Source organism: Arachis hypogaea, chromosome 20 (genome assembly GCF_003086295.3).
Source record: "Arachis hypogaea cultivar Tifrunner chromosome 20, arahy.Tifrunner.gnm2.J5K5, whole genome shotgun sequence".
In the NCBI taxonomy this organism is placed as follows: Eukaryota; Viridiplantae; Streptophyta; class Magnoliopsida; order Fabales; family Fabaceae; genus Arachis; species Arachis hypogaea.
This window is the reverse complement of record NC_092055.1, coordinates 135,642,294-135,654,156: the sequence shown is the minus strand read 5'-3', so window position 1 is coordinate 135,654,156 and position 11,863 is coordinate 135,642,294. Positions and strand designations below refer to the sequence as shown.

The 11,863-nt window shown below is 32.2% G+C and overlaps 1 protein-coding gene across 2 annotated transcripts; it reads right to left on the bottom strand.

Moving 5' to 3' along the window:
- Positions 1-5,053: 5,053 nt before the first annotated feature.
- Positions 5,054-9,497, bottom strand: LOC112783349 (methylsterol monooxygenase 1-1). 2 transcript variants are annotated; one of them, XR_003193407.3, is made up of 6 exons: positions 9,263-9,497; positions 8,016-8,420; positions 7,412-7,737; positions 5,959-6,106; positions 5,715-5,856; positions 5,054-5,617 (listed from the first exon to the last, which is right to left on the bottom strand). XR_003193407.3 is itself a non-coding variant. In XM_025826272.3 (6 exons), exons 2-6 carry the CDS (start codon positions 8,343-8,345, stop codon positions 5,555-5,557), a joined length of 900 nt encoding a protein of 299 aa, XP_025682057.1. In that variant the 5' UTR covers positions 8,346-8,420; positions 9,263-9,497; the 3' UTR covers positions 5,054-5,554. The 2 variants fall into 2 exon arrangements, 1 of the variants encoding a protein (XP_025682057.1); XM_025826272.3 differs by having other exon boundaries at positions 5,824-5,856.
- Positions 9,498-11,863: the final 2,366 nt, after the last annotated feature.

Sequence of the window (11,863 nt, the reverse complement as noted above, 5' to 3'; positions counted from 1 at the left end):
GTAGGAAAAACCTTTATCTATCGTTTATGTTTCCGCTGACCTTTATCTATCCTTCTAAATCCTTATCTATTGTGATAAAACCCCTAACTCCCAAGCCATAAGGATTTAGAATGATAGATAAAGGGTAGCAGAAACATAAACGATAGATAAAGGTTTTTCCTACTAGACCTCTAAGATACCTGTTCTTAGCAACCTATATCACTAGAAAGGAATCTCTACTAGACCTTCAAAGAACTTGTCTTTAACAACCTAGATCAGAGGGATGAAAATTGAATCACTTAATCTTCTCCATGCAACAAGCGAAGCAAATCACTCACCTCACTTAATCACACTAGAAAAACGTGCATAAGCACTAAAGAAATTTTATTCATCAAAAGTTATGTAAATTGTCTCACCAAAGGTGTTTAAATAGACCCCTAACAAACTAGGTAAAAGATAAAATAAGATAACTAATTTAAATTAAATTTGATGTTATTGGATTAGATCATATTTGATTTAAATTTTAAAATCCTAAAGATATGATAACTAATTTAAATCAGATTTGATCTTATTAGATTTGATTTAAATTTAAATTCCCTAAAAATACTACTAAGCAAATTAAAAGTAAATCAAATCTTCCAACAAACTCTAACAACAAAACAAACTAAAATAAATGCCTAAAAATTCGAAAATTAATAATAAATTATGCCTCCCATTGAATTTGAAAAGCATTATTGGGTTTCTTGCTGTCCTGACTTAGCCCAATGGGCCTTATGAGTTGTCGTCATTTCAACTTTTGAGACGAACTCTTGGTCTCATTGATGTCCAAGACCGGCATGGTATGATTCTTCTAGTATTCAGATCTTTGAACGTGACGAGATTACCATTTTGTTCCTTAGTTCTAAAATGACGAAAATGTCCTCCTGGACACGTATCATCCTCTCCCTCTTCAAAAAGATTCATCCTCGAATCTTGAATGAGAAGCTCTTCTTCCCTCCAAGGAATCCAAACCCAATCTTCGAGTTCAAATACCATTGTTTGATGGCTCTTCTCTATCCACTGAATTGTGGCTATGTCCTTCACATGTACAAGTTCAATCTTTCCAACCATACTTTCACCATCTTGACCAAAGTGTGCAAATTGTCTTCCTTTCTTTTTATCCATATTAATGCCTCCATAATTGACCAATGAATCTTCAAAGCTTGGGAAAGTTGATATAAAAACACTAAGAATTTCATGGTTAGATGTATGAGAAACTAAAGATTTCGTGAAATTCAATTCCACTAATGCACTCTTGTCTAAACTAGAACTTTTTAGATCTGTCTCACAAGTGTGTTTATTGCTCTCAGTTTCTTTGTCACTCATTGACTCCTCTCTATCACTATTCTCATATTTTCTCTCAAAACTCTCACTTTCAATTAAACATTGATCCTTTTCACTCAAACACTCACTTTGTTTCTCTGTTTCTTCTCTCTGGATTTTTAAATTTCTTACATCCCAAGAACCCAGTTGAAAAATTATGCACTTTTGAGTCTTCCAATGACACATCACCCTCTACAGCATACTCAACAAATTCTTCCATCTCTGGCTTTGAAGAAGAATGAAAGATAGGCGTAGAAAAAATTCTCTTGTTATGGTGATCTATCATTTGTTGCACCTACTCCCAATCAATGGCCAATTTGACCAAATCCTCCATGGTTGAGTAACAGTAATGTTGGACTTTATCTGCAAGTTCTTCACGTAATCCAAACAAAAATCTTTCCATCAGAACCTCAGGACTCCTTTTGATATTAGCCTTGTCCATCAAATATAAAAACTCCTTGTGGTACTCCATCACTGATTGTGAACCTTGTTGCAACTTACAAAATCTTCCAAAAATATTATTGTGGTATGATGATGGTACAACTCGATTCCTCATGGGGTATGACCGTATGATAATGGCACAAATTGGCTCCTCATGATTTTTCTCATCTTCTCCCAGCTGCAAATTGGGCTCTTTCCGTACTGTCTTCTAGATCTTCCTAATTCAGTCCACCATATACGGGCAGCATCGGAAAAATTGGCTTGTACCAGTTGAACCTTCTTTTCCTCTGAAAGGATGCAATTTGCAAAAATCGATTCTACCTTCCTTTCCCATCTGAAATACGCTTCAGAATCATTCCTCCCTTTGAATGCAGGAATTTGCAACTGAGAACCCTTTTCCGTATATGAGCTTCCTTCATCATCACTATCGTAATACGCAATCTTTTTTTTTACTCTTTTTGTGTTTTTTTTTTGTCTTTTTTTTTTGGGACTCTAAGGTGAATTTACAGAAATTAAAGAGAAAAAAACAAAGAGATTAAATAAGACCCATGAAACGTGTAGATAAATAAGAATTTACCTACGACCTGTAACTGATACCAGATGATAAGGATTTAGAAGGATAGATAAAGGGCAGCGAAAACATAAACGATAGATAAAGGTTTTTCCTACTAGACCTCTAAAATACCTGTTCTTAGCAACCTAGATCACCGGAAAGGATTCCCTACTAGACCTTCAAAGAACTTGTCTTTAATAACCTAGATCAGAGGGATGAAAATTGAATCACTCAATCTTCTCCATGCAACAAGCGAAGCAAATCACTCACCTCACTTAATCACACTAGAAAAATATGCATAAGCACTAAGAAAATTTTATTCATCAAAAGTTATGTAAATTGTCTCACCAAAGGTGTTTAAATAGACCCCTAACAAACTAGCTAAAAGATAAGATAAGATAACTAATTTAAATTAGATTTGATATTATTGGATTAGATCAGATTTGATTTAAATTTTAAAATCCTAAAGATATGATAACTAATTTAAATCAAATTTGATCTTATTAGATTAGATCAGATTTGATTTAAATTTAAATTCCCTAAAAATACTACTAAGCAAATCAAAAGTAAATCAAATCTTCCAACAAACTCTAACAACAAAACAAACTAAAATAAATGCCTAAAAATTCGAAAATTAATAATAAATTATGCCTCCCATTGAATTTGAAAAGCATTATTGGGCTTCTTGCTGTCCTGACTTTGCTCAATGGGCCTTATGAGTTGTCGTCATTTCAACACCACTGGCTTTGAGACGAACTCTTGGTCTCCTTGATGTCCAAGACCGACATGATATGATTCTTCTAGTATTCAGATCTTTGAACGTGACGAGATTACCATTTTGTTTCTTAGCTCTAAAATGACGAAAATGGCCTCCTAGACACGTATCAACGACAGAAGCAAAGAGAGAGCGTTCTCGTGGAGGAAATAATGGTCATGGGACTCGACGCAAGAGAGTAACGGCGGGACAATTTTTGAGTCGGTGAGACGGCGGTGGAAGAGTGAGTCACTCTTGGCGAGACAAGCTTGGAGGAAGAAGAGGAAGCGGAGGAGGTGAGGAAAGAGATTAGGGTTTCGGGTTAGGGGTGAGGAGGTGAGGAATTGAGAATTGGAGAGGGATAAAGTTGGTTATCGTCACAACTATAAGCTCCTCTCCTCGTCGAAAATGTCATTGGAGCTCTCTGCCACTATTACTAAAGTTCTTCCGCTTACTAGAGCAGTGTTTTTGTGTTTAATGTGCCGCATTATATTTTTATGTTTGGATATTTTTGTCAAATTTTAAAATTTTTCAGGGATCATTTTGTTAATAACAAAGGCCAGGTATCATTTTATTAACATCAAAATCTTTCGGATATCAATTTAGTATTACCTCTAATATTTTGAGAATACAAATTGAATACATGAGCTACATGTAAAAATATTGAACCAATTTGATAAATACACGATCTTCTGTGCAGTTTATTGGTAGTGAAAGGAGTAATGAATTTTGTATACAAATGGAATTTGCAGGAGAAGTTAAGATGGTGGTACTCAAATGAAACATTTGGGTAGGAATAAAAAAAAAGTGTGTTATGATGTCTAAAAGATATTGTCTAATTGCTACAATAAGTTAAATAATTAATTTTAAATTTAAAAATACAAAAGTTAAAGAATTTTAAATACTTCAAAGTTATTATAAAAGATAATGTAAACAAAAATTAAACACCAAACAAAAGACACCATAGAATTGGAAAAAAAAAATCATTAAGACGAGTCTCTGCATATATTATCTATCACGAAAATAAAAGTAGAGATCTGTCAAATTCTACAAGAATGTAGATTCGCTCCCCAAAAATAAATGAGAACAAGCAGGGAAAGAAGTTTTATCCCAGAGAGACCCGCTAAATTTCAGTGACATGAAATCACAATATAATCTTCAGTTTTATTTATATGAAAATCTAAAATAAAAATTTTATTCATTATTAGTTTTGTTAACACCGAAATAATATTGATAGATTTTTATATTATATTTTAATTTTATTTTGTGCTTTTAATGAATAAATTATTAATTTTTATTTTTTAAGTTATAACATGTTAAATATTATATATTATTTTTTAGGAAATAGCAAATGAAAGAGATTTGTGTTCTTTGAAAAAAAGGTGAAAATTCAATTGTAGATAACTTCATATTAAGTTGATAGTCGGGGAAGTCGTTAAATAATTTGACAGGTTTGACTAAATTTTCATCTAATGGCTCTCAACTATCAACTTCACGTGAAATTAATTACACCAGTTTTCAAAAAAAAAAAAAAAGAAAAAAAAAAGCCTATTAGCTGGGCTACCTGTTAGTAAAAGTTGTCCATATTATAATCAATTTGCATTGGTGAAATAATCTCCGGTTAGGAGATAATACCACGAAAAAAAACCCTAAACAAAACAAAACAAAAACTATCCATAGTATTCTGTAATACGGTGACAAAGATTGGTTCTGAGTTTTGAGTATTAACCCATGGGTTCCTGTCAAAGTAAATAAATTTATGAAAAAAAAGTACTAACCGATAGTTCTCATTTCCACGATTAAATGATATTTTATTCGTTGTACTTCTTGTTGCCAACCACTCGTAACTCTCAATTATTCTGATGTTATTATATTCATTTGTAAATGGGCAAAGCTATTACTGTAATATTGTCATGTCTTTTCATTCATTTATGCCTTTATGGTAGAAAAATGGGAGAGAGTAATACTCTGAAATTGTCCCATCTTTCCATTTATGATGGGCAAATGGGCAAGGATAAACCCTCTTGTACTAATTAATGTCAAAGTTTTTCACATCAATTCCTGATGTAATAACTAAAACTCACCCCTATTCAACATGACAACATATACAATCAACAAAGTCCACAAGACTGAGCTTACAATTCTTACTTGTAATCTGAATCACATTCCAGAGGAGGCTCTTTTTCATGTTTCAGCATTTTCCAATCCGAGCCCATAGGGGGAATGAGCATTCTTACATAATAAACAAAAAGAAAAGATGACAACAGTAGAAATTCCTTCCCCCAACCCTCTCTTCTAACACAAAATTACAATATATAAAGGGCCACTCTACTAACCTGCACCATTAACCTAACCGAATGACATCTATTTTACCACCACCGGAATTATATGTCCAAGTGAAATCGTAGTTTGAAACAGTCAAAACTTGTTACACTCCGAACCCATGGGATGATGTTTTCACCGTTTTAGTCAGATTTCTTGTATGATCCTCCGTTCTGCTCGACGACATTAGCCAAGTCTTCCTTCAACTGAATCAATTCACAAAGCAGCAGTTAGGGGAGAAAAAAAAAATTGCCAATTGTTGCAGATTGTATACCTAAACATAGTACAAAACAGGGAACATACAGTGCCTAAAGAATTTGAGTGGGAAAAAATGTTCTACGGCTAACTGAGGCTACAACATGCAATCACTGAATCACGCTTCTCAAATATCATCCAAGCTTTAAAAATATACCTTCTTTAGTATTTTCTTCTGATAACGATAGCCCTGTAGCATAAAAAAACAGAATTATTGCAAATCAATTGCCCATGTGGAAAAAGACAACCAGGTATTTATGTCACAGAGAGAAATCCAGAATCATGATATAACCTTGTCAGTGCCATAGACATAATCACAGTATGTGAAAACTGAAGCGAAATTGCTGTGGCTTTGTCCTCCAACATAATGATGGTAATCATGATGATCAGCGCCACCATAAAATGGAATGAGTTTTGTGATAGCCCAGGGAAACTCATACCTGCAAAGCAATAAGGTTGGTAACAGCACATTTAGGCCACATGTCAATATTGCAATGAAGAAACTAAAGAAGAAAGATGAACAAATGTCTCAAAGAATGGGGATGTTGGATTATGTGGCTGCTTATTAATGACCAAAAAAGGGCCAATAACTAAATTTCTACAGGAAATATGAACAATTATATAAATATTCAATTTGCAAGTACCATGAGGATATTGTGTCTCGCCAATACTAGAAAGCATACTGATAGTTACATATACAACAACATCTTCAGCCAGCCATGGCTTTTCTATGGACAAAACCCTTTACAACATACTTGCTGGGTGTATACCGATTAACTGTAGACAGAAGTCTATTTTGACTCTCAATTACATTTGCATAGATTCTGTATCGTTGAGACAGCGCTCACTAGATAGATATATTTCCAGGCATAGTTAAGAACATTAAATATAATGATGCAGAGAATAGTAAAATTTTGTCTTGGATAATTTACAGTTGGACTTATGTTGTACAGATGCTCACAATATAAAAATTGTTCCCTTAAACCTCCAAGAAAAGACTAATTGATAAACTCTAGAGGCCTCACAATCATAATCCAAAGGCAAGTTTCTCTTTCAGTACCAAACTTTCAACAATACATTATATCCTTTTCGACCAGATTATTCTCTGAAATAAAAAACTTAAAAGCAAATTACAGTCTAGACCATATTATCATCACAAATATTTAATTATACCTCATCTCACCAACCATAATCAACTTGTGATGATCTTTTTTTCTGTCAACTACTTGTAAAGATCATTATCAACAGTTCCTTAGCACAATGCAGGAGGGAAAAATAAAGAATAAAAAAAAAATAGAGGTGAAAATGAACAAAACAAAAGTATGAGTGAACAAAGTAATCTGTCAAAAAGAAGCAAATCATACTCAGACTTCCACTTTATCCCTGAATGGTCTACATCATCATCAGCTCAAAGATTTCAAGTCCTTGTCATCAATAATTGCCAACCATTTTTCCAGCCAAAAAATAACACCATCTTCCCACTTAGGAGGAAAAAACAAAAAACTAAATGATTTTCATCATCATACTGATGAAACACAAAAGACAACCAAGGTAATTAAATATTAAAAAATCCCCCCAAAAAAAGTTGTGAAATTGATTCTAGGAGGAGGCCCATCAGCCTCCCCCATAAAGTAAAAGCAAGGCACTGTTAGAGATCCTTCAAATCCAAAAATCACTTTACAGAGGGAAAAAGCAACAAAGAAAGATAACGAGGAAAAGGACAAGAGAGAGGGGGTTATGTTTACCCTTTGTGTGTGTCAATGGCTTCAATCTGGCGCAATGCTATCCACAACCAGAAGGTGATCACGTGACCAGGGACAATTGCTGGACCAAGGAACGACGGAATCCCAAGGAGAAGGATCTCTGCCCAATGCGCATATGGCGCGGCAAAACCAATTGGAGCCTCATACTCATGGTGCACCTTGTGAATGTTCTCATACCCCCACCTGTTCATGTGCAGGAACCTATGAAGCCAGTAGTTTGTGTAGTCCTCTATCAAGAAATACACCACGAGCTGTGCCACCACCTCCCACACTGATGGCAATGGAAGCCCCATCCTGATCCCAATCATCTTAACAAAAACCAAAACCACAGTAATTAGAAATGTGTCAATGGTTTTAAAATTGTGGTCACAATTGCAGTCACAGGAGAATGCAGCCAATGTGACCTACAGAAACTACTATATAGCCTGTACTCTATACCACATCAGCAATAATAAAACCAAGCCACCAAGACCTTGAACAATGCTCAGCTTATTATTGTGAATTCAGGAAAATGCAGCTGATGTGACTGCAAAACTACTGTACAAAATATTGCATTTACAATTGTGGTTATGGGGCAATTTGGTACCTGAATGGAAGGATAGGAAACGAGTTGGAGGGGACCGACAACAAGCAAGAACATGCGCATGACGTCCTTGTAGCAATTAAGCATTTCTTGGAGGGAGAGGCGGACCTTGGGCTGGATCTTGTAGGAGTCGAAGGGATAGAGGTGCATGATCTCAATGAAGACATAAGGGAGTGGGGCTAGGCTGAAGATTAGGAACAGAAACAGGATGTTGTGGCAGTACAGAAAGTAGTCCGACTTGGTCGCTGAGTAGTTGAACCACAAAGTCTCTGCCACGGTGAGGTTACGGCCCATGGCAATCTCTGCCTCCGAGAGGGACCCGTACGGAAGCATAGTAGCAGAGTGAGTGAGTGAGTATGTGCTCGAATGAAGGCGTTTTAGACAAGGTAGTGAACTCGTAGATTTCACCTGAACTCAAAAGGAAAACAGAAAACGGTAATTCATTAATTCGTAGAATCATACATGGATCATAAATTCTGACTTAGAATTGACTTAAAAAATGACATTATTGCCAAAATATATACAAAAGCCACAAAGACAACATAAAACATACAAAGCTACTAATAATCTTTCTCCACAAGCTTCAGTTGCTACTGCTAAGAAGCACAGACCCACAACTTCATATTATTTCCTTCTGAACTCCTCACTTTGGCACCCAATACCACCATTATGCCATATTTCCCCCCTTGATAAGATTCTTCTAATACGTTGCTCAACCTCCATCCACAATATCACAATTGATGACCCTTCTTTCATCTGAGAGCTGCTGCTATAGCTCCCCCTTTTTCTCTCGATTTGAATTCCTTAATTTAAATAATTAAACCAACTCCTTTAGTTTCTAACAGCATTCCTCTCAAACGTCAAATCTCAGCTCCCATTTCCACTTTGCCATCCCTCTGCAGCAACTATTCGATAAGGTATGCATAATCTATTCCAATTCATGATTCATCATCATAACCTAAGAACATAAGGAGTACTATACCTCTCCATCAACGTGCTTCCAGCATAGTTAAGTCACGCAGCAGTTGCTCATATTTCTCACATTGATCATTCAATCAATCATAAATCTCAAATTCTGACACCTAATTTCTAGAATCCATACACAACTCAAGCATGCACTATACTGAAATTACATTTCAATAATCATGACCATTAATGGAGCTGGAAAATAACAAAAAAACCAGAAGAATAACATAAAGGAAGAATCTAGAAAGGATCCAAATAAAGAAAGAATGAAAGAAAAGATGTACCAGCGAATGTGCGACAAGTGGCAGAATGCGGGGTTGGTGTGGCGCAGACGGCGGCGCACGCGCACAGATCTGGCGGAAGGCGGGAAAGCAGAGCGAATGCGGGTGAAGCAGAGATTGGGGAAGGTGGCTGAGTGAAGATTTCAGTCCAATAGTGGCATGCTTTCTCAAGATAGAGAGAATCTGGAAGGGGGAGTGACGAGTGTTTTTATACTTTTATAACTTCTTAAATCACATCAGGGACCACTCAACTACTCACTACATGTGGAATAATACAAAAATTTGCTAAAATGATCAAGTAAATAGTTAATCATTATTTATTATCTAATATTTATGAAATATGTGTTTTATTATCTTAATTTAAAAGTAATTAATTTTTATTTTATTATTTTATTAATTTTTTTATTTTAAAAGATCTTGATCCATATGGGTGGATACAATATTTAGGTAGCGTTTAGAAGAGAGAGACAGAAATTAAAATAAATTTTAGTATTGTATTTGGTGTAAAGTGGAAGACAAAAACTGAAATAAGAATGAACATCTAATTTAATTTGCACAAAAGGTAAAATTGGAATTAATTAATTGAAATTAGGATATTTTAGGTATAAAATGTTATTAAAATTTCAGTCTCTTTTCTAAAAAATTTCAGTCCCCTGTATCTCCATTTTTTAGAGATACTAAAATATTGAAATTTTAGTATCAATCTCTACGTCAACAAACATGATATTAAGTCTCAAATTTATAAAATGTATTTGGAAGAGAAACCGACAATGAGAAACAAAGATTTTTTAGTCTTGATATTGTATTTGATATAAAATGTACTGAATTAAGTTATATAATATCATATTTAATTTAAGATAAATATAGATATTGAAAAATATATTTAAAATTTAAAAAGTTAAGTGATAATATTTTTTTAAAAAAATATTATATAAATTTTACTCTTTATTTCTAAAATCTTAAATCATATGTATTTCTACTTTCTAAAGGTACTTAAGAGTCCCAAATTTTGTTACAGAACTAAAATTTAGTCTCAATTTTTTATTATCAAATACAATATTCAATCTTAACCTTTCCGTCCCAAAAATAAGTGCAGGCTTAATATTTTAGGTGTTGCTTGTCTACTATTAATTAATATGTATCAATATAATAAAAAAAAGAAATTTTTAAGGTCGAGCAGAATTTATTATTTTTTATTATTATTTTTAGCTATTAATCTAATATTTTTAAACTAATAATTTAACAACATATTTTTAACTCATATTTTTAAATATTATTAGTTAATTATTAGCTAAAAACAAAAAATTTTATTGACCTTCCAACATTGTTTATAAACAAATTAATAAAAAAATATTATGTGAATTCTATCTAAGTGAATTTTAGTATACTTATGCTAGGATGGTTATAATGGTTATGCGAGTATTAAGTATTGCTAACATTAAAATTATATTTTTTTATATTTTACTAACACTTTTTTGTAGTAACATTTTTTTTAAATATTATTTTAATTTTAATAATATTTTTAAAATATTATAATCACAGTCATATTAGAATAACCTTTTTATTTATTTTCATCATTATTTAATATTTTTTATGAAGTATTTCGCGTAAAAAATAAGTAATATTTTGTCTAATCCAACATAAAAAAAAATATGTGTTATGCCGCTCAGGAGAAATGAGTAACTCGACAAAAGAGAGATGAAGACCAATATAATGCAATTTTTTTTATTTCAAAATCTTTATGGTACAGTTAAAATTTTAAAAATTATTTCGGTGTAAGTAATTCTTAAGGATCACGTTAAAATTTTAATCATCTACACTCACTTTATTTAATTTAATATTTTAAATTCTATGTATTTAATATTTATAATTATATATTTGTTATATTTTATTATTTAATTATTTCAATAAATAGAAAATACAAAATAAAGTAAAAGTAATTAAAAATATAAAATAAATTATTTAATGCTATTTTAATCTAATATTTTAGCTATTATCTGTCGAACAAAATAAAAGGAAATAAAATTTATTATAAACTAATTAAATTTTAAATATACTATTATAAAATAAAATAAATGATAAAAATACACACGAAAGAATATAGAAAAAACAAAAGTATATTCGAAAAGATTTTAAAATAGACAAATCCACTTCAAAGATTATTTTGACAAGTCAAAAATGTCTTTTCTTTGTTTAACATCTACTGCTATGATATAAAATTGTAACTATACACTTTATAATTGTAAAATAATGTTTATTTATTTTTATCATTGCACCTTATTTTAAAAGTATTATCCTTTATTCTTAACAAAAAGATTGGATTTAAATTTATTTTGCTTTACTACAAACATTAAAATTAAACTAGCTATTACTCCTACCTAGATGTATTATTTTACAAAATAAAAAAGTTGATTCGAAAAAAATACTTCAAATTAAATATAAAAATACAAAACACAATTATATTTACCAATTAGTAATTTGTTATTAATAAAAAATTATTAATATATTGTAATTGGGAATTTACACATTAAATTATAATTACAATTTATAGACCACAGGTTTAGTTATATTACTAATCTATTTTTTAATTAATATTATAATTAC